Source organism: Tachyglossus aculeatus, chromosome 26, assembly GCF_015852505.1.
Source record: "Tachyglossus aculeatus isolate mTacAcu1 chromosome 26, mTacAcu1.pri, whole genome shotgun sequence".
Taxonomy (NCBI): Eukaryota; Metazoa; Chordata; class Mammalia; order Monotremata; family Tachyglossidae; genus Tachyglossus; species Tachyglossus aculeatus.
The window spans coordinates 5,434,930-5,457,810 of NC_052091.1; the positions used below are offsets into that span (position 1 = coordinate 5,434,930).

General features: G+C 55.5%; 2 protein-coding genes across 2 annotated transcripts in view; one reads left to right on the forward strand and one right to left on the reverse strand.

Annotated features, from left to right (window-relative positions):
• Positions 1 to 2,870: 2,870 nt before the first annotated feature.
• On the forward strand, positions 2,871 to 4,787 carry CNFN (cornifelin). Its single transcript, XM_038767526.1, has 5 exons — positions 2,871 to 2,943; positions 3,464 to 3,501; positions 4,137 to 4,247; positions 4,347 to 4,483; positions 4,601 to 4,787. The coding sequence occupies exons 1-5, from the start codon at positions 2,897 to 2,899 to the stop codon at positions 4,688 to 4,690; spliced, it is 423 nt and encodes a 140-aa protein (XP_038623454.1). The 5' UTR covers positions 2,871 to 2,896; the 3' UTR covers positions 4,691 to 4,787.
• A 1,602-nt stretch (positions 4,788 to 6,389) lies between these two features.
• MEGF8 (multiple EGF like domains 8) overlaps positions 6,390 to 22,881 on the reverse strand; it is a gene marked incomplete at its 5' end in the record, with an annotated part of 44,405 nt that continues 27,913 nt past the window's right edge. The window contains 8 exon segments of the mRNA XM_038767684.1: positions 6,390 to 7,997; positions 17,192 to 17,324; positions 17,871 to 18,001; positions 18,155 to 18,325; positions 20,111 to 20,303; positions 21,355 to 21,526; positions 22,283 to 22,496; positions 22,600 to 22,814. Coding sequence (XP_038623612.1) covers positions 6,876 to 7,997; positions 17,192 to 17,324; positions 17,871 to 18,001; positions 18,155 to 18,325; positions 20,111 to 20,303; positions 21,355 to 21,526; positions 22,283 to 22,496; positions 22,600 to 22,814 — 2,351 coding nt within the window.

Here is a 22,881-nt window from a genome sequence, read left to right on the forward strand (position 1 = left end):
GTGACTTGCCCAAGGACACCCAGCAGACAAGTAGTGGAGCCAGGATTAGAACCCAAGTCCTTCTGACTCCCAGACTGGTGCTCTAGCCACTAGGCCATGCTGCTTCTTCTTCCTACTACTACTAATTGTGGTATTTGTTAAGCCCTTAACTGTTTGACAAGCCCTGTTTCAAGCCCTGGGAATAACTAGAATAATGGAATAATTAGATTGGACCGAGTCCCTGTCCCATATGGGGCCCACAGTCTAAGTAGGAGGGAGAACGGGTATTAAATCCCCATTTTCCAAATGAGGAAGCTGACCCACACAGACAAGAAAAGTGACTCGTCCAAGGTCACACAGCAGGTTAGTGGCAGAGCCGGAACCCCGGTCGTCGGACTTTCAGGCCTGCATTTTTTCCATCAGGGCACACTGCTTCTCCTCTTCCTCCCGCCCGTGTTTCCCCGCCCGCATCCCCATTATTTTATTTTGTTAGTATGTTTGGTTTTGTTCTCTGTCTCCCCCTTTTAGACTGTGAGCCCACTGTTGGGTAGGGACTGTCTCTATATGTTGCCAACTTGGACTTCCCAAGCGCTTAGTGCAGTGCTCTGCACACAGTAAGCGCTCAATAAATACGATTGATTGATTGCTTGATTGATCCCCAGCCCCCTGCTCCTCCTCTCCTGGGCCGGCGGGGTCCCGGACCCCCTCTCCCCACCCCCAACTCCGGCTTTGGGAAGGCCAGCTCACCCCTCTTCCAGTCCGGATTTCCTCACTGGGATGAGCCAGAGTATAATTGGGGACCTGGGGGTGGCCAGGCTAGCTGACACTAACAGCTGGGCAGGTGGGAAGTGGGAAGTGGGAGAGGGCACTCGGAAACAGGGAATTTCCCTCCTTGAGGGTCAATTCCGGGACTGATTAGGCCCCGACTGGCCTCTCTCCTGACAGCCCCCTCCTGCAGCTGCCCAGAGATGGGGACCGAGAAGCCAGTGGAAGTTTTTAGGGGTTCGCGGGTTGGGAGAGGAAAGCGGCCGTGACTTTGGAGACCGGGAGAGACGATCACGGAACTGTCAAGTCCGAGATCCGAGAGACAGGGACACAGAGAGGGAAAAGCCAGCTCATCGTGGGCCGGGAATGTGTCTGCTTATTGTTGTATTGGACTTTCCAAAGCGCTTAATTCAGTGCTCTGCATGCAGTAAGAGCCCAACAAATACGATTGACTGACTAAATGAATGACTTGAGCGCGACAGGGCGGATAATAATTGTAATAATAAAAAATAATAATAATGGTATTTGTTAAGCACCTCCTGTGTGCTAAGCACCGTATTTTGTGCCGGGGTGGATACAAGCAAATCGGGTTGGACGCGGTCCCTGTCCCATGTGGGCCTCTCAGACTCAATCCCTGTTTTACAGATGAGGTAACTGAGGTACAGACAGGTGAAGTGACTTGTTCGAGGTCACAGAGCAGACACGCGGTGGAGACGGGGTTAGAACCCATGACATGGTAAGGGCGAAGATGGGGCAGAGATGAAGACAGGGCTGAGGCAGAGGGGGCCAGAGATAGGAATTGAAAGAGTAAAGAGACAGAGAGATGGCAGAGTTGGAATAGAGATGGGCAGAGACAGAGACGCAGGGCAGAGATGAGGCGGACAACAAAACTAAACATGTAGGCAGGTGTCAAAATCGTCAGAACAAATAGGATTATAGCTATATGCACATCTTTTAGACTGTGAGCCCACTGTTGGGTAGGGACTGTCTCTATATGTTGCCAATTTGTACTTCCCAAGCGCTTAGTACAGTGCTCTGCACACAGTAAGCGCTCAATAAATACAATTGATGATGATTGATGATGATGATGAGGCAGAGAGACAGGTTGGGATGAGGTCCCAGGAAACATCTGGGCCCAAGCCTTCCCTTCCCCCTGCTTGCATCCCCCCAAAACGTGTCCCTGCCCCCGGCGGAGCCCTGGACCAGACCGGGCAGGACTCCGGGATGCAGAGGCCGCCAGAAGGCCTAGTGGTCTCCGGGGGGGGGGGCAGACCCGGGGGTCTCTCCCCAGTAGGATCTCGCCCGCAGGGAGGGCTCCCCCGTGTCTCCGACCGGCTGGGCGGGATTGGGGCTGACTCAGTGGGTGAGGGCAGTGTGTGCCGGGGCCGGGTGGGGCCCCTGAGCCGGTGGCACCCCGGAATCCTGGGTGGCACCCAGAGAGGTCCGTGTCATCACCTTGGCAGGGGGAAGGGAGTGGGATAAGCCCAGTGAGACACCCTGCTGGCCCAGGAGTTACCCCAAACAGTGCCCCACCCCTCCCCACAATCCCCCCCAGGCTTCCCTCCCCCTGGGGGGGGGGGCGAGCCTCTTCCCCTCGCCCGGGGGTGGGGGGGTCCCCCAACAGTCATAGCAGGCCCATCACTCCCCCATATCCTGTTTTTCTCCTTTTTCCAGGGATTGGGGGGAAGGAAAACCCCTTCAGGGTGGGAGGGGCCGTGCTTACTCTCAGTTCCGGGGGGGGGGGGGGGTGAGTCACCACCTATCCATGCACCCCCACTTTTTCCAGCCCCTCCCCTCCAGGAGCCCCTCAGCTGAGCCCCTGCCCTTCAAAACCCTGCCCACGCCCCCCCACCCAAATCCACGCAGCCTCCCCTTCTGTCCCACCCTCTCCTTTCAGCTCCCTTCTTCCTCAGCTCCACGTCTCTCCCTCTGCGGGGGTGGGACTCGGTCCCTGCCTCAGTTTCCCTCTTTCGGAAGTCCATCTCTCGGGGAAGGGCAATCTCTGTGTCTCTTCCTGCCGGCTTGGGGCGGGAGGGGGAGGGGGAAGGAAATGGGGGGGAGAGACCTGCCACCCCAGGCTCCTTTCCCTCTGGGTCCCGCCCCCCCGCTCCCCACGCCCCCCCCGGATATAAACGGGTCCCGGGACCTTGGGATGCACAACTCCGGCATCCCAGCATCGTCTCTCCAGCACCGTCGCAGGTAGGACTCACCTGTCTGAAAAGAGGGTGTGTGGTGGGGGGTCCTCTCCCTCCCCCCACGGCCCCCCACTCTCGCCTCGTCTCCGGTCTCTTCCTCTGTCTCTCCCCCAGTCCTTGTCTCTCGGGGCACCCCTGAACCCCTTATCTCTGGGCCCTCAAGAGTCTCTTGACTCCCTTCTGTCTCTGAGGGTCTCCCTCCGCCCCCTCGTCCACAGTTCCTTCGCTTCTCACCCTACCTGCGCCTCCCCCTTGGGATTTGTGTCTCTGAGCCCCTGTGTGTGTGTCTCTGCCCGTTGGTAGGGACCCCCGGGTATCCCCCCCACGCCCACCCCCCAAGATGAGGGGGGTCGTCAGCAGAGAGGCTGGAGTTGGCAACCCCGAGCTGGGCTCCCTGCCCCCGCTGACTCTGCCTCTCTCTCCCCAGCTCCCCGTTGCCCCCCGTAGCCCCCACCCGCGGGTCGCCCCCTCCCTCCCCCAAAAAAAGCATCCTCCCACCCCTCGCCCCTGCTCCGCCACCGCAGGATGCAGTTCGAGATGAGCGACAACGTCAAGGGCAAAGGTGGGCGCCGGGCCAACCCCTCTCCTCCCCCCCCCCCCCCCAGCCCCCTGGGACCCTTCCTCACCTCGGCCCCCTCTCCCCCTTGGGTTCCTTCTCCTCTTCCTCCTCCCCTGGGACCCTTCCTCACCTTGGCCCTCTCCCCCCCTTGGGTTCCTTCTCCTCTTCTTCCTCCTCCCCTGGGACCCTTCCTCACCTCGGCCCTGTCCCCCCCTTGGGTTCCTTCTCCTCTTCTTCCTCCTCCCCTGGGACCCTTCCTCACCTCGACCCTCTCCCCCCCTTGGGTTCCTTCTCCTCCTCCTCCTCCTCCTCCCTTGGATGTGGGCAAGGCCGTCGACTGCGCCGGGACCTGGGGCCCCAGATGGGCGGGAGAAATGGCCCTCCAACCAGGGGCACCGCTGGCCCAGGTGGGCCCAGGGCCCCCGGCCCCACCTCCCCTTTGAAAGGGGCAGCAGACCCCTTCCACCCCCCCAACCGCCCCCCTTAGAGCCGGGGGCATCGGTGCCAGCCACCACCCTACAACAGGAGGGCGGGGGGCCCGGGACGCGGTGGCAGCGGCCTCCTTGGCAGGTGGGAGGACCCGCGGAGTGAGTTCAGAGGGGAGGGGCCGCCCCACCCACCCCGTCCGTCTCCCCCAGCCATGTCCTACCCGGTGACCAGCCAGCCCCAGAGCAGCAGTCAGTGCTACCAGAGCCAGCTGAGCGACTGGCACACGGAGCTGAGCGACTGCTGCAACGACATGCCCATCTGTGAGTGACCTCTGACCTCCCCGCCTCGGGCTCCTTCTCACCTTCGAGGCCCCCGCCCCTTCCCCGAGGACCCCCTTGACCCCACTGTGACCCCACCAGGTCTGTGCGGGACCTTCACCCCCCTGTGCCTCGCCTGCCGCATCGCCGAAGACTACGGCGAGTGCTGCTGTACCCCCTACCTCCTGGGCAGCCTCAACTCCATCCGCACGGGCATGAGGGAACGCTACCACATCCAGGTAAGGCCTTGGGGGGGCCGGAACGGGCAGGGCAACTGGGGGCAAAGGCCTCTGGGAGACGAGAGGGATGGGCGTGGGCACCTGTGCCCACTAACCACCCTCTCTTGGCTCCTCCAGGGCTCCGTGCCCCATGACTGGGCGGCGCTCACCTTCTGCCTCCCCTGCTCCCTGTGCCAGATGGCCCGGGAGCTGAAGATCCGGCAGTGAGGACCCGCCTCTCCCCCCAATCCCGGCCCCCTTCCCAAGCCTCCAGTCCTTTCCCACCCCAGCGTCCTGGCCCCATCTCCTCCACCGACGCCCCCAACTCAACCATAATAAAATCTAGAAACAAACTGTCTCTGTGTCACTTCTGGTGAACAAAATGGGTGGGGGGGCCGGGGGGCTGGAGGGAGGATACGGAGCGAAGGGGAAATCCAACCTCCAAACTCTTCAGGAGGCCGACCGTTTGTCCCCCCCACTCCCCAAGTTTTCAGAAGAATGACCATTTGCCTCCCCACTCCCAAACTTTTCAGGATGGCCATTTGTCCCTTCCTAGCCAGGACAGCTCGGTTTTCAGCAGGGCTGTGGGATGTCCAGTATAACAACAACACCGTATTCCTAGTGCCCTGCTTCCCTCCACCGTCGAGTCCCGGGGCTCCGAAGAGAGGCCCGTGACCCTGGAAGAAGCAACTGATGCCTTGGGGACCAGGGATGGGGTCGGAACTCCCGCAACCCCCCCACCCCAGTGCCACACTCTGGGTTCATCAGATGTCCTCCAAGAACCTTTCCGTGCGTCCCTATGACATCATTACATAATACCAATTATGGTATTTGTTAAGCGCTTACTATGTGTCAGGCACTGCCCTAAGCGCTGCCAGCATGTCGGGTTGAACGGAGTCCCCATCCCACGTGGGGCTCACAGCCTCACTCTCCATATTCCAGGTGAGGTAACTGAGGCCGAAAAGTGAAGTAACTTGCCCAAGGTCACACAGCAGACAAGTGGCAGAGCCAGGATTAGAACCCACGACCTTCTGTCTCCCAGGCCTGTGCTCTATTCACTGCACCACGCTGTCTTCTCAACACGTAACATACGTGTTCCCTCCAGGTCAGCAAAGGGGCCATCTGGTTACCCTAGAGGGTCGACAGTTGCCAGCCCACGCCTCAGGGCTGGTGGCACCTCTCCAAATCATCACTTCCAACCCCCTGCCTTGGGTCCCTCCTCTCCAGGAAGACAGCTCCATGTTAATGTCTGTCTCCCCCTCTAGACTGTAAGCTCACTGTGGGCAGGGATTGCGTCTGTTATTCTGCACACAGTAAGCACTCAATAAATACAACCAATTGACACAAGACCCCCTCCCGCCCACCCCAGCTCTGCTCCTCATTCAATCAGTAGCAGTTACCACAGTAGTTACCAACAACCTACCCCCACCACAGCCCCTGCCCCCGAGGAGCTTCCAATCGAATTGGAGACGTACTCTCCCAAGCGCTTAGTACAGCCCACAGTAAGCGCTCAATAAATACGACTGAGGCGGGCAGGCCCCCTTCCCCGCCCATCACAAATTGTGAACAGATCATTGGGGTCGGAGGATGGATTAGACAAAACGGATACTAGCGGGAGTACGACCTAGTCAATCAATTGATTAAGGGGGTCTCTACGCGGAGTGTTTGGGGGAGAAATTGGACAGATGGGGAGGGCATCTTGGAGGACGTGGGGATTTTAAGAGGGGGCTTTGAAGATAGAGGGGGGATGTGGTCTGGTGGGTTGAAGGTGTGTGTTTATGGTGGCGGGGGGTGTTCAAGGTGGAGGGCAGTGAAGTGGTGAGCTTGGGAGGGGTGAAGGGTGTGAACTGGGATGTGGCATGTGAAGAGAGCGGGTTTGGGCGGGGGAGAGCTGGCTGATGGACGACCTTGAAGCCAACGGCTGGAATAGATCTGTTTTATTTTTCTGTTGTCCTCTTCCAAGCGCTTAACACAGTGCCCCGCACACAGTAAGCGCTCAACAGATACAATCGACTGCCCGACCGCCTCCCTCAGCAGCAGCCCAGCCCGAGGGAAGGGTCTCTGTCAAGTTGGCCAGGCCCACCTTCCCACGCCACACCCGGCCTTCTCATCCTGGCTTCGAAGGTGGGGCGGGGGGTGGGGGGTGACTTCCCTTCTGTAGCCCGCACGCCGCTTCTACCCCTCACTGCCCCTCGCCTACCCCCTGCCCGCCCCGCCTCCACCCGGGAGAAGAGACAGCATCCGGGCGGGCGCCGGCGTCCCCTCTCAACGGGAGTTTATTCGGCCCCGGCCCCCCGTTCTCGGCCGACCCGGGGTGGGCGGGGAGAGCGATGGAGAGGTGGGAGGGGGGTGCGGGCCGGCGGCCGTGGCCCCGGCGGGTCCTCCCGCCCGCCGTCCGTCCGTCCATCCGGGCTCACAGCGACATGCTGGTCAGATTGTCGTGGCTCAAGAGGCCCTTGCGGCCGGCGCCGGGGCCGTGCCCCCTGGCCCCGCCGCCGGCCCCGCCGCCCCCGCAGTACTCTTGGAGGTGGTGGCGGAGGGTCACCAGGGCGGACCCCAGGCAGGCGCGGTTGGGGGCCTGGGCCCCCCCCGGCAGCTGCAGCAGCAGCGTGGCCACCCCGGCCATGCCGTCCTCCGTGGGCTCCAGTGTGATGGGCCCCACCCGCAGCCCCGCCCAGGGCCCCCCGGCCCCCCCGGCCGCCAGCAGCGGGGCCGGCGGGGGGTCCAGGGGGCGGCGGCAGGGGCCGGCGGGCGGGAAGCAGACGGTCACCTTGGCGAAGGGCCGGCTGGCCATCTTGGTCATCTCCTGCAGGTGCCGGCGCTGCTCCCGCCGCAGGTCCAGGGCCTGCTTGGCCTTCCAGAGCAGCACGCACAGCGACAGGAAGAGGAAGAAGCAGGAGAAGAAGACGGAGAAGAAGACGAACAGGTCGATGTGGGCCTGGTCCTGGCGGAAGAAGAGCAGGCCCTGCGAGTCGGTGGAGCCGTTGGCCCCGGGGCCGCCGCGGCCGTCGCCGGCCCCCAGCAGCAGCAGGTAGAAGCGGCTGGACTTGAGGGCGTGGCGCTCGTGCGGGTAGGTGATGACCAGGCGGTCCCGCACCCCCCGGACCACCAGCACCGTGGCCGGCTCCCAGACCGTCACGTAGGTGATGAGGCCCCGCGGCCGCTCCTCCCGCACCCGCCCGGGCGGCTCGGGGGGCGAGGGCTCGGCGGCCCCCGGCGGCGGCTGGATCTGCACCGAGTGGACCCCGGAGTCCGGGTCGACGCGCACGGCGAACGTGTCGTACGAGGTGGACACGTAGAGGTCCACGGCGCCGAAGGTCACGTCCAGGGTCAGCCGGATGTCCACGTTGGTGAACTTGGGCTGGACGCCGAACAGGACGGTGCGGCCGCGGGCCAGGGCCCGGCGCTTGGGCTCGTGGAAGCAGTTGACCTGAGAGGCCGGGTCCAGGCAACACTCCTGCTCCACCGAGATCAGCCGGTAACACTGCTGGCCGCCCACCGGGCTCCCGTGGAAGGACTCCCGGCACTTGGCGCACTGGCGCGGGGGACGGAGCGGGACCAAGAGGAGGAGGAAGAAGCGGAAGAGGACCAGGAGGCGCTTAGCTCCGGGGCCGTCATTTATTGACTCGTAATCACGGCTGGCTCCCCTTCTAGACGGTAAGCTCGTTGTGGGCAGGGAACGTGTGAGCCCCCCGTGGGACAACCTGATCACCTTGTAACCTCCCCGGCGCTTAGAACGGTGCTTTGCACATAGTAAGCGCTTAATAAATGCTATCATTACTATCAGTGGGACAACCTGATCACCTTGTAACCTCCCCGGCGCTTAGAACGGTGCTTTGCACATAGTAAGCGCTTAATAAATGCTATCATTACTATCAGTGGGACAACCTGATCACCTTGTAACCTCCCCGGCGCTTAGAACGGTGCTTTGCACATAGTAAGCGCTTAATAAATGCTATCATTATTATCAGTGGGACAACCTGATCACCTTGTAACCTCCCCGGCGCTTAGAACGGTGCTTTGCACATAGTAAGCGCTTAATAAATGCTATCATTATTATCAGTGGGACAACCTGATCACCTTGTAACCTCCCCGGCGCTTAGAACGGTGCTTTGCACATAGTAAGCGCTTAATAAATGCTATCATTATTATTATTATTATCAGTAATAATCATAATGGTATCATTATTATCAGTAATAATCATAATGGCAATAATAGGAACTGGAGTATTGAAGCACTTACTGTGCTTCGGGCACCGTACTAAGTGGAAACGAGCAGATCGACTTGGACACGGTCCCTGTCCCGGTTCTCAGTCTCCATCCCCGTTTTACGGATGAGGGGACTGAGGCCCAGAGAAGTAAAGTGACTTGTCCAAGGTCACAGAGCGGACGAGTGGTGGAGCTGGGATTAGAACCCGTGATCGTCTGACTCCCGAGCCCGTGCTCTATCCACTGTGCCGTGCTGCTTCTAATATTGTATTTTTTATGGTATTTGTTAATCACTTACTTTGTGTCAGGCACTGTTCTAAACGCTGAGGTGGGAACAAAGTAATAATAATAATGGTAATAAATAACTCTGGTGCTTGTTAAGCACTTACTGTGTGTCAAACACTATTCTAAGCATTGGGGTAGATACAAGTTAATCAGTTTAAGACACAGTCACTGCCCCATTTGGGGCTCCCGGTCTTAATCCCCATTTTACAAATGAGTAACTGAAGCCCAGAGAAGTGAAGTGACTTGCCCAAAGTCACACAGCAGACAGGTGGCGGAGCTGGGATTAGAACCCATGACCTCCTAACTCCCACGCCCGGGTTCTGTCTCAGGTTGGGCACTGTCCCTGTCCCACACCGGGCTCACGGTCTTAATCCCCATTTAGCAGATGAGGGAACTGAGGCCCAGAGAAGGGACGTGACTTGCCCAAGGTCACACAGCAGACCAGTGGTGGAGCTGGGACTAGAACCCAGGTCCTTCTGACTCCCAGCAGATAGAGCCTGGGCCACGTTGCTCCTCCCGAACGCTTAGTACGATGCCCTGTGCACGGTAAGTGCTCAATAAATGAGAAGCAGCGTGGCTCAGTGGAAAGCGTGTGGACTTTGGAGTCAGAGGTCATGGGTTCGAATCCTGGCCCTGCCACTTGTCAGCTGTGCGACTGTGGGCAAGTCGCTTCACATCTCTGGGCCTCAGTGACCTCATCTGTAAAATGGGGATGAAGACTGTGAGCCCCCTGTGGGACAACCTGATCACCTTGTATCCCCCCAGCGCTTAGAACAGTGCCTTGCACATAGTAAGCGCTTAATAAATGCCATTATTATTATTATTTTACAACGGATTGATTGACTGAAGCGAATCAGGCCTGACAGTCGGTGACTGGCGGCAGACAGCAGGGTCTAGGGACGGGGTGGGGTGGGGCGGGAGGAGAGAGGAGGGCTGCTCATGGTCCCCTCTAGACTGTAAGCTCATTGCGGGTGGGGAACGTGCCTGTTGTACTCTCCCAAGCACTTAGTACAGTGCTCTGCAACACAGTAAGCGCTCAAAAAGTACCATTGATGAGGAGGAGGCGGGAGACTGTAGACTGTCTCCTCTAGATTGTAAGCTTGTAGGCAGAGAATGTGTCTATCGACTGTTGTATTGTACTCTCCCAAGTGCTTAGTACAGTGCTCATCAACACAGTAAGCGCTCAATAAATACCACTGATGAGGAGGAGGAGGACAAGGAGGCGGAGGGCTGCAGACTGTCTCCTCTAGATTGTAAACTCATTGTGGACAGGGAATATATCTACCAACTCTGCTGTACTGTACTCTCCCAAGTGCTTAGTACAGTGCTCATCAACACAGTAAGCGCTCAATAAATACCACTGATGAGGAGGAGGAGGACAAGGAGGCGGAGGGCTGCAGACTGTCTCCTCTAGACTGTAAACTCATTGCGGACAGGGAATATATCTACCAACTCTGTTGTACTGTACTCTCCCAAGAGAAGCAGCGTGGCTCAATGGAAAGAGCCCGGGCTTTGGAGTCAGAGGTTGTGGGTTCAAATCCCGGCTCTGCCAATTGTCAGCTGTGTGACTTTGGGCAAGTCACTTCACTTCTCTGGGCCTCAGTTTCCTCATCTGTAAAATGGGGATTAATGTGAGCCCCCTGTGGGACAACCTGATCACCTTGTAACCTCCCCAGTGCTTAGAACAGTGCTTAGCACATAGTAAGTGCTTAATAAATGCCATTATTATTATTATTATTATTAAGAGCTTAGTACAGTGCTCTGCACACATGAACTGTTCAACAATGGTGATGATGATAGGGAGGAGTGCAGGGGCTGAAGACTGTACCCTCTAGATAGAAAGCTTGTTGTGGGCAGGGAATCAATCAATCAATCAAATGTATTTATAGAGCACTTACTGTGTGCAGAGCACTGTACTAAGCACTTGGGAAGTCCAAGTTGGCAACATATAGAGACGGTCCCTACCCAACAGTGGGCTCACGGTCTAGAAGGGGGAGACAGACAACAAAACCAAACATATTAACAAAATAAAATGGGATATGTACAAGTAAAATAAATAAATACCCCACCCTACCTCCTTCCCCTCCCCACAGCACTTGTCAATATTTGTACAGATTTATTACTCTATTTATTTTACTTTCATTCATTCATTCATTCATTCAATCGCATCTATTGAGCGCTTACTGTGTGCACAGCACTGTACTAAGCGCCTGGGAAGTACAAATCGGCAACATCTAGAGACGGTCCCTACCCAACAACGGGCTCACAGTCTAGAAGGGGGAGACAGACAACAAAACATATTAACAAAATAAAAGAAATAGAATAGTAAATATGTACAAGAGTACGTCCATATGTACATATGTACTTGTACCTATTTACTATTCCATTTATTTTGTTAATGATGTGCATACAGCTATAATTCTATTGTTCTGACGATTTTGACACCTGCCTACATGTTTAGCTTTGTTGTCCGTCTCCCCCTTCTAGACTGTGAGCCCGTTGTTGGGTAGGGACCGTCCCTATATGTTGCCAATTTGTACTTCCCAAGCGCTTAAGTCCAGTGCTCTGCACACAGCAGGCGCTCAATAAATACGATTGAATGAATGAGCTCGGTTGTACTGTACTCTTCCATCATAATCATCAATCGTATTTATTGAGCGCTTACTATGTGCAGAGCACTGTACTAAGCGCTTGGGAAGTACAAAGTGGCAACACATAGAGACAGTCCTTACCCAACAGTGGGCTCACAGTCTAAAAGATAATAATAATAATGGTATTTGTTAAGCGCTTACTATATGCAAAGCACTGTTCTAAGCACTGGGGAGGTTACAAGGTAATCAGGTTGTCCCAGGGGGGACTCACAGTTTTAATCCCCATTTTACAGATGAGGGAACTGAGGCACAGAGAAGCTAAGTGACTTGCCCAAAGTCACACAGCTGATAGTTGGCGGAACCGGGATTTGAACCCATGACCTCTGACTCCAAAGCCCGTGCTCTTTCCACTGAGCCACGCTGCTTCTCTCAATGTGCATATAATGATGTGCATATAGCTATAACTCTATTTGTTCTGACGATTTTGACACCTGCCTACATGTTTAGTTTTGTTGTCCGTCTCCCCCTTCTAGACTGTGAGCCCGTTGTTGGGTAGGTGCCGTCTCTATATGTTGCCGACTTGGACTCCCCAAGCGCTCAAGTCCAGTGCTCTGCACACAGTAGGCGCTCAATAAATACGATTGAATGAATGAGCTCGGTTGTACTGTACTCTTCCATCATCATCAATCGTATTTATTGAGCGCTTACTATGTGCAGAGCCCTGTACTAAGCGCTTGGGAAGTACAAATTGGCAACACATAGAGACAGTCCCTACCCAACAGTGGGCTCACAGTCTAAAAGATAATAATAATAACGGTATTTGTTAAGCGCTTACTATATGCAAAGCACTGTTCTAAGCGCTGGGGAGGTTACAAGGTAATCAGGTTGTCCCAGGGGGGACTCACAGTTTTAATCCCCATTTTACAGATGAGGGAACTGAGGCACAGAGAAGCTAAGTGACTTGCCCAAAGTCACACAGCTGATAGTTGGCGGAACCGGGATTTGAACCCATGACCTCTGACTCCAAAGCCCGTGCTCTTTCCACTGAGCCACGCTGCTTCTCTCAATGTGCATATAATGATGTGCATATAGCTATAACTCTATTTGTTCTGACGATTTTGACACCTGCCTACATGTTTAGTTTTGTTGTCCGTCTCCCCCTTCTAGACTGTGAGCCCGTTGTTGGGTAGGAGCCGTCTCTATATGTTGCCGACTTGGACTCCCCAAGCGCTCAAGTCCAGTGCTCTGCACACAGTAGGCGCTCAATAAATACGATTGAATGAATGAGCTCGGTTGTACTGTACTCTTCCATCATCATCATCAATCGTATTTATTGAGCGCTTACTATGTGCAGAGCCCTGTACTAAGCGCTTGGGAAGTACAAATTGGCAACACATAGAGACAGTCCCTACCCAACAGTGGGCTCACAGTCTAAAAGATAATAATAATAACGGTATTTGTTAAGCGCTTACTATATGCAAAGCACTGTTCTAAGCGCTGGGGAGGTTACAAGGTAATCAGGTTGTCCCACAGGGGACTCACAGTTTTAATCCCCATTTTACAGATGAGGGAACTGAGGCACAGAGAAGCTACGTGACTTGCCCAAAGTCACACAGCTGATAGTTGGCGGAACCGGGATTTGAACCCATGACCTCTGACTCCAAAGCCCGTGCTCTTTCCACTGAGCCACGCTGCTTCTCTCAATGTGCATATAATGATGTGCATATAGCTATAATTCTATTTGTTCTGACGATTTTGACACCTGCCTACATGTTTAGTTTTGTTGTCCGTCTCCCCCTTCTAGACTGTGAGCCCGCTGTTGGGTAGGAGCCGTCTCTATATGTTGCCGACTTGGACTCCCCAAGCGCTCAAGTCCAGTGCTCTGCACACAGCGGGCGCTCAATAAATACGATTGAATGAATGAGCTCGGTTGTACTGTACTCTCCCAAGCACTTAGGACGGTGCTCTGCACGCAAGAACGGCTCAATAAATACCATTGTTGGTGACGATGAGGAGGAGGAGGAGGAGGAGGAGGAGGGTCAGGCCCGGGGGGATGGCTAGGATCCAGACCGACCCAAGAGCGGTTGCTGACAACTTAATGAACCTCCAAGCGCTTCCACCTCAACGGGTCACGCAAGGCCTCCCTTCCGGGCACAGACCGTGAGTCAAAGGGCGAGGAGCCGGGGCCTGAGCGCGCACAACTCTCCGCCCTTCACTTCCGGCGTCTGGGCTGCCCGGGCGGGGCTGGGGCAGTGACCCGTTGATAAGAATAATAATATTAATGGCATCTATTAAGCGCTTACTATGTGCAAAGCACTGTTCTAAGCGCTGAGGAGGTTACGAGGTGATCTGAGCCCACTGTTGGGTAGGGACCGTCTCTCTATGTTGCCAACTTGTACTTCCCAAGCGCTTAGTCCAGTGCTCTGCACACAGTAAGCGCTCAATAAATACGACTGATGATGATGATGATCAGGTGGTCCCACAGGGTGGGGGGGCTCACGGTCTTAATCCCCATTTTACAGATGAGGGAACTGAGGCCCAGAGAAGTGAAGTGGAAAGAGCGCGGGCTTTGGGGTCAGAGGTCATGGGTCCGAATCCCGGCTCCACCACAAGTCTGCTGTGTGACCTTGGGCCAGTCACTTCACTTCTCCGAGCCTCAGTTACCTCATCTGTAAAAATGGGGATTAAGACGGTGAACCCCACGTGGGGCAACTTGATCACATTGTATCTTACCTCATCTGTAAAAATGGGGATTAAGACTGTGAACCCCACGTGGGACAACTTGATCACACTGCATCTTACCTCATCTGTAAAAATGGGGATTAAGACTGTGAACCCCCCGTGGGACAACTTGATCACACTGCATCTTACCTCATCTGTAAAAACGGGGATTAAGACTGTGAACCCCATGTGGGACAACTTGATCACACTGTATCCGCCCCCCCACCAATTAGAACAGTGCTTTGCACATAGTAAGCGCTTAACAAATGGCATCATTATTATTATTATTGAGTGACCTGACAATTGGCTGAGCCGGGGTTTGAACTCATGACCTCTGACTCCAAAGCCCGTGCTCTTTCCGCCGAGCCACGCTGATTCCCGATCGGCGATGCTTCTCGGATAAGTGAAGGGACCGTACGCTCCGTCGCTTGTCACCTGCGACCTAGGTGAGGGGGCGGGGGTGGCGGGGGGGAGTACTAAGCGCCCGGGAGAGTCTGATACAACAGAATTAGCAGACGCGTTCCCTGCCCATAACGAGTTTACAGTCTGGAGGGATTGTTAGTTGTCGGACGGGAGGATCCCCACCCTCGAGGGACGGCTGCTTCAGCGTCGGAGTTTGCCGAGCTTCCCTAGGAAGCGGAGTGACCTAATGGAGAGAGCCCGGGCCCGGGAGTGGGAGGACGTGGGTTCTCCTCCCGGCTCTGCCCTTTGCCCGCTCGTGACACACTTGGGCAAGTCACTTCACTTCCCTGTGCCTCGGTGTCCTCCTCTGTTCAATGGGGAAATCAGTACCTGTTCTTCCTCCTTCTTCCACCGTGAGCCCCATCAATCAATCAATCAATCAATCGATCGCATTTATTGAGCGCTTACTGTGTGCAGAGCACTGGACTAAGCGCTTGGGAAGTACAAGTTGGCAACGTATAGAGACGGTCCCTACCCAACAGTGGGCTCACAGTCTAGAAGGGGGAGACAGACAACAAAACCAAACGTACTAACAAAATAAAATAAATAAAATAGATATGTACAAGTAAAATAAATAGAGTAATGAATATGTACAAACATATATCCATATATACAGGTGCTGTGGGGAAGGGAAGGAGGTAAGTTGGGGGGGGATGGAGAGGGGGATGAGGGGGAGAGGAAGGAAGGGGCTCAGTCTGGGAAGGCCTCCTGGAGGAGGTGAGCTCTCAGTAGGGCCTTGAAGGGACCAGGGATTGTGTCCGGCCTGATTATCTTAGATCTATCCCGGCGCTTAGCACAGTCCTTGGCACATAGTAAGCGCTTAACAGATATCACTCATTATTATTATTTCATCCCCCTCCGGTTGCCCCACAGGGGACTTAAAACTGTAAGTCCCCTGTGGGGCAACCTGATCACCTTGTAACCTCCCCAGCGCTTAGAACAGTGCTGTGCACATAGTAAGTGCTTAACAAATACCATTATTATTATTATTATTATTATTATTATTATTATTAAATTATTATTAGACTGTGAGTCCCACGTGGGACCAGGGACTGTGTGTGGCCTGGCTGTCTTATATCTACCCCAGCACTTAGCCAAGCGCTTAGCACACAGCATGTGCTTAACAAATATTATTATCTTATTTCTTCCCCTTTCTTAGACTGTGAGCCCCATTTGGGAGGAGTGCATTCAACCTGATAAGTCTGTATCTATGCCAATGCTTAGAACATAGTAAGTGCTTAGCAAATACAATTATTATTATTTCTTCCCCTTTCTTAGACTGTGAGCCCCATTTGGGAGGAGTGCATTCAACCTGATAAGTCTGCATCCATCCCAATGCTTAGTACATAGTAAGTGCTTAGCAAATACAATTATTATTATTATTTCTTCCCCTTTCTTAGACTGTGAGCCCCATTTGGGAGGAGTGCATTCAACCTGATAAGTCTGTATCCATCCCAATGCTTAGTACGTAGTAAGTGCTTAGCACATACAATTATTATTATTATTTCTTCCCCTTTCTTAGACTGTGAGCCCCATTTGGGAGGAGAGCATTCAACCTGATAAGTCTGTATCCATCCCAATGCTTAGTACATAGCAAGTGCTTAGCAAATACAATTATTATTATTATTATTTCTTCCCCCTTCTTAGACCTTGAGCCCCATATGGAACCAGGGACTGAGTCCGACCTGATTATCTTATACCTAAGCCAGCGCCTAGTACACAGTAAGTATAGTAAGCTCCTTACTATGTGAAGACTCTCTAGGCTGTAAGCTCACTGTGGGTAGGGAATGTGTCTGCTATATATTGTTATATGGTATTCATGATAATAATGGTATTTATTAAGCACTTACTACGTGCCAAGCACTGTTCTAAGCGCTGGGGTGGAGACAAGGTAATCAAGTTGTCCCACGTGGGGCTCACAGTCTCAATCCCCATTGTCCAGATGAGGTAACTGAGGCAGAGGGAAGTGAAGTGACTTGCCCAGGGTCACACAGCCAACAAGCGCTGGAGCCGGAATTAGAACTCACGACCTCTAACTCCCCAGCCCGTGCTGCTTCTGTACTTTCCCTAGCGCTTAGTACAGCAAGAGAAGCAGAGTGGCCTAATGGATAGAGCGTGGGCCTGGGAATCCGAAGGACCTGGGTTCGAATCCCGGCTCTGTCACTTGTCCGCCATCTGCCCTGGGGCAATTCACTTCTCTGTGCCACGGTTACCTCTTCTGTAAAATGGGGATTAAGACCGCGAGCCCCGCGTAGGACAGGGATCCAATCTACTTCAACGCTCAGTACGGTGCCTGGCACATAGTAAACGCCTAACAGTGCAGTTATTATTATTATTACAGTGCTCTGCACACAGTAAGTGCTCAATAAATACGACTGACTGACTGACCGAGTCCGCCTCCGCTCCCTCAACACGCTCCCAGAGGGGGTGGGTCCCCCCGGTCCCCGCCGCGGCTCCGGTACCTGGTACTTGTAGCAATCGCGGCGGTCGTTCTGTGTGCTGCTCTGGCAGGCCCCCGTCTCCGTGTTGTTCTGACACGGGCAGCCCGTGCCATCCTGCTCGTTACATGTGTCGGCGTGCCCGTTGCACTGGCACCTGCGGGAGACAGATGCGGGATACGCAAACACGCCAGGGTCCCCGGAGCGGGCGGCCAAGGGGGAATAATAATAATAACAACTGTGGTACTAGTTAAGCCCTTACTACGTGCCAGGCACTGTACTAAGCAACTGCAAGCAAATACAGTTGGACACAGTCCCTGTCCCACTTGGGGCTCACAGTCTTAGTCCCCATTTTACAGCCGAGGTAACTGAAGCCCAGAGACGTGAAGTGACTTGGCCAAGGTCACACAGCAGACAAGCGGCAGAGTCGGGACTAGAGCCCATGGCCTTCTGACTCCCGGATTACACTTTCTGCTGGAACACACCAACACACAACCGCGAACACAAAATCCCAGGATCGTGGGATCATTCATTCATTCACTCAATCGTATTTATTGGGCGCTTCCTGAGTGCAGAGCACTGTACTAAGCTGTTGGGAAAGTACAATTCAGCAACAAATAGAGACAACCCCCCTGCCCACAGCGGGCTCGCAGTCTAGAAGGGGGAGACAGGTCGGGCAGACGGGCCCGGGCTAGCCCCTCACCTTGTGCATTTGCCATCCAGCAGGAAGTAGCCGTTGAGGCAGCTCTCGCACTTCTCCCCGTAGCTGTTGTTCTGGCAGTTGACGCACACGGCCTCGTCCTCGCTGGGCCCCTCCGACACCCAGCTCAGGATCTGGGGGGTCCGGGGCGGGGGGAGCGGTGGAGCCCAAGGCCCAGCCGCCCCCCTGCCCCCAGCCATCGGGAGCCGCCCGGTCCCACCGCCCCCCGTCCAGGGCCTGGCCCGGCGGCCCGGTCGCCCCGGCGGCCCTCCGCGACCCGCACTCACGGCCTCGGGTTGCAGCGGGTGCCCCCTGGGCTCCCTCCTCGCCGCCTCCAGCTCCTTCCGGCTGACGCACACGTCGCTGTTGCCCCGACAGAAGGCGCGGCACGGGCGGCAAGTCCCGCCGCCCAGGGCCGAACCCACGAAGAGCGGGCGGCAGTGCTCGCAGTGGGCGCCCTGGGACGCGGAGGGGGACGGGAGGTCAGCGGCCGACCGTCCGCCGCCGGACTGGAAGCTCCTCGAGGGTGCGGATCCTCCCATCCGACAACTAACAATCCCTCCAGACTGTAAACTCGTTATGGGCAGGCAACGGGTCCGCTAATTCTGTTGTATCAGACTCTCCCGGGCGCTTAGTACTGTGCTCTGCACGTAGTAAGCGCTCAATAATACCTCTGACTGACTAACAGCCGCATCAAGATCTCTCAAGTGCTCAGCACAGGGCTCTGCCCTCAGGAAGCGCTCCTTAAATACCCCCTCTAGACTGTAAGCGCGTTGTGGGCAGGGAATGTGTCTATCGTATAGTCTCCCAAGTGCTTATTCATTCGTTCATTCAATCGTATTTATTGAGCGCTTACTGTGTGCAGAGCACTGGACTAAGCGCTTGGGAAGTACAAGTTGGCAACATCTAGAGACGGTCCCTACCCAACAGTAGGCTTACGGTCTAGAAGGGGGAGACAGGTAGCAAAACATATTAACAAAATAAAATAAATAGAATAAATATGTACAAGTAAAATAAATAAATGGGGTAATAAATCCGTACAAACATATATACATATATACAAGTGCTGTGGGGAGGGGAAGGAGGTAAGGCGAGGGGGATGGGGAGGGGGAGGAGGGGGCTCAGTCTGGGAAGGCCTCCTGGAAGAGGTGAGCTCTCAGTTTAGTACAGTGTTCTGCACAGTAAAGTGCTCAATAAATACGCTTGATTGAATGAATGAATGAGTAAATGAATACCCCTGCTTGACTCACTCTCTACTCCACTTGTGGTTCTTCTATGAAATTTTATCAATGATTTGTATATAGCTATACTTCTATTTACTATGATGGTATTGACATCTACTTGTTTTGTTTTGTTGTCTGTCTCCCCGTTCTAGACTGTGAACCTGTTGTTGGGTAGGGACCATCTCTATATGTTGCCGGTTTGTACTTCCCAAGCGCTTGGTCCAGTGCTCTGCACACAGTAAGCGCTCAATAAATACGACAACAAATGAATGAACACCCTCTCCCAGTCTAGGGGGAGTCTACCGTGATACGCTGCCACAGCGGGCCTAGGGATGCCCTCCCCTAGCTCTCTTCCTCCCTTCAAGGCCCTACTGAGAGCTCACCTCCTCCAGGAGGCCTTCCCAGACTGAGCCCCTTCCTTCCTCTCCCCCTCCTCCCCCTCTCCATCCCCCATCTTACCTCCTTCCCTTCCCCACAGCACCTGTATATATGTATGTACATATTTATTACTCTATTTATTTATCTTACTTGTACATATCTATCCTATTTATTTTATTTTGTTAGCATGTTTGGTTTTGTTCTCTGTCTCCCCCTTCTAGACTGTGAGCCCGCTGTTGGGTAGGGACCGTCTCTATGTGTTGCCAACTTGGACTTCCCAAGCGCTTAGTACAGTGCTCTGCACACAGTAAGTGCTCAATAAATACGATTGATTGATTGATTGATTGATTGAGGGGAAGTCTACCACCCTGAGGGGCTTCAGCGGACATAGGGGCACCTTCTCCCGGCCCAGGGGGTGCGGGCCACTGTGTGTCTCGCTCTGACTGGATCTGTCTCTGATTCCCTACATCACTGAGCCCACTGTTGGGTAGGGACTGTCTCTATATGTTGCCAATTTGTACTTCCCAAGCGCTTAGTACAGTGCTCTGCACATAGTAAGCGCTAAATAAATACGATTGATGATGATGATCATTGGGGCTTTGAGCCTTGTCCCGGAAGGTCGCCCGGCCCCCGGCCCCTCACCATGGTATTGTTGTGGCACAGCAGACACTGGTCCCGGGCAGAGGCCCCCGCGCACTGGCTGTGCCGGTTACAGTGACACTCCGCGGAGCAGTTGCGGCCGACAAAGCCGAAGTGGCAGCGGCAGTGGTCGGGCTCCACGCACGAGCCGTTGACGCAGCCTTGGGCGCAGACCGGGCGGCACAGCCCAGTGGCACTGGAGGAGGAAAGGGAGGGTGAGGGGGCGCAGAGCGGGCGGCTCGTCCCCGTGGCACCGTGACGGGGCACAGACCGAACAACTGGGAGGAAGGGGCAGGTGAGGGACGCTCAGCCCACCGTCAGCCGCGTGGCCTAGTGGAAACAGCGCAAGACTGCCAATTGTGATGCCAATTTGTACTTCCCAAGCGCTTAGTACAGTGCTCTGCACATAGTAAGCGCTCAATAAATACGATTGATTGATTGATTGATTGATTGATTGAAGACTGGGATTCACCAGACCCGGGTTCTATCACCACTTGTCTGCTGTACAGCTTTGGACAAGTTACTTCACTCTCCTGGGCCTCACTTTCCTCATCTGTAAAATAGGGACAAAATGCCTGCTCTCCCTAGCTCCTGGACTGTGAGACCCACGGGGAACTGGAACTGTGTCTGATCTGATTATCCCTGTGTCAACCCTAACGTTGTGTGAGCTTGGGAAAGTCACTTAACTTCTCTCTGCCTCAGTTATCTCATCTGTAGAATAAGGACAAAGACTGTGAGCCCCACGCGGGTCAGGGACTGTGTCCAACCTGATTAGCTTATATCTATAATAATAATAGTAATAATAATAATGGCATTTGTTAAGCGCTTACTATTTGCAAAGCACTGTTCTAAGCGCTGGGGGGGATACAATGTGATCAAGTTGTCTCACGTGGGGCTCACAGTCTTAATCCCCATTTTTACAGATGGGGGAACTGAGGCTCAGAGAAGTTAAGTGACTTGCCCAAGGTCACACAGCTGACTTGCAGTGGAGCCGGGATTTGAACCCACCATGTCTGACTCCAAAGCCCGGGCTCTTTCCACTGAGCCATGCTGCTTCTCTATCCCAGCGCTTAGAACGGTGCTTGACACATACCATCATTATCGTCACTATTGTTTAGCACAGCGTTCGGCACGTAGTACACGTTTATCAAAAAGCCAGATCGTTGCAATTAGCGTTGTTCCGCTACCGTGGAGGGGGACGGGTGAGTAAAGGGTGCCCAGCCCCTCCCCGAGGGTGCCCGCCTCACTTGTCCCGGGTGTAGCCCCGCTTGCAGCTGCACTCGTAACCGTGGGGCCGATCGTGGCAGTTCTGCGTCTCGTTGCAGTCGTGGTGCCCGTTGGCACACTCGTCCTCGGGGGGACAGGACAGGAAGGCCCAGGAGGCCCCGGGCTCCCCGGCCCCCGCGCCGCACGTGAGGCCTGGGGAGGAGCACGTGGGGCGTGAGGGGGGTCAGGCTGGGCCCTGCCCCTCGCCCCCGTCACCCACCGGTCCTACCCCGGGGACTCCCACCCTCCTTGCTGACCTCCCAGCCTCCTGTCTCTCCCCACTCCATACTTCACTCTGCCGCCCGGGTCATTTTTCTACAAAAACGTTCAGGCCATGTTTCCCCACTCCTAAAGACACTCCAGTGTTTGCCCAGCCACCTCTGCATCAAACGGAAATTCCCCACCGTCGGCTCTGAAGCCCTCCATCACCTCGCCCCCCTCCACCTCACCTCGTCGGCCTCCTACTCCGAGCCGGCCCCCACGCTTCGCTCCTAATGCCAACCTTCTCTCTGTACCTCGATCCCGTCTGTCTCGCCGCCGCCCTCTCACCGACATCCTGCTTCTGGCCTGGCATGCTCTCCCTTTTCATATCTGACAGACAACGACTCTCCCCACCTGCAAACCCTAACTGAAGGCCCGTCTCCTCCCAGGGCCCTTCCCGGACTAAGCCCCCCTTTCCTCTTCTCCCACTCCCTCCTGCGTCTCCCTGACTCGCTCCCTCTATTCATCCCCCTTCCCATCCCCGCACCACTTAAATCCTTATTTATTTCTATTAATGCCCGGCTCCCCCTCCAGACCGTAAGCCGGCTGTGGGCAGGGAATGTTGCAAATGGTCTTCCCGCCGCTTAGTACAGGGCTCTGCACCCAGAAAGTGCTCAATAAATATGGCTGAATGAATGAACGACTCACCTGGCTGGGGGCCGCTGAGACCCCCCTGGAGGCAGCGGCCGCCCCCGTCCTGGCCGGGGCCCCCCCAGGCGCACCAGCCACAGTGGGGGCGGCGCAGGCAGAGGGCACACTGCGGGGCGAGGGCGCAGTCGGGCGAGCAGCTCTCCGCCCCCCGCAGCAGGCGCCCGCAGCCCCCCGCCAGGCAGCGCAGGGGCACGAAGGACGGACTCAGACACTGTGCAGAGGTGGGTGGGAGAGGGGGACGGGGCGAGGGAGAGGGTCAGGGTTGGCCGGCCCTGCCCCCGGCCCCCGCCCCGCCGCCCCCCGGCCCCGGGTACCTGCTGGAGGCTGCTGCTCCACACGCAGTGCTGCCAGCCCCCGTCGGCCCCCTTGGCCGCCAGGCAGTCGGCGCAGCTGGGCAGGCGGTGGCAGGGGGTGGGGCAGGGCAGGGGCGGCGACGACTCCACGGGCATCGGGGACACGTTCAGCAGGGAGTGGCTGAAGCAGGTCCAGTCGTAGGTGGGCTGCACCGAGAGGATGCGCCGCGTCTCGCCTGGAGGAGGCGAGGGGGGATCTGGGCGGGGCTGGCCCACCCGCCCGGACCCTCTAATAATAATAAC

Coding starts and splice junctions, on each gene's coding strand:
- CNFN (XM_038767526.1), top strand. CDS start 2,897: ATGCACAACTCCGGCATCCCAGCATCGTCTCTCCAGCACCGTCGCAG. Junction 2,944..3,463: donor TCTCTCCAGCACCGTCGCAG/GTAGGACTCACC, acceptor CCGCCACCGCAG/GATGCAGTTCGAGATGAGCG. Junction 4,484..4,600: donor GGGAACGCTACCACATCCAG/GTAAGGCCTTGG, acceptor TGGCTCCTCCAG/GGCTCCGTGCCCCATGACTG.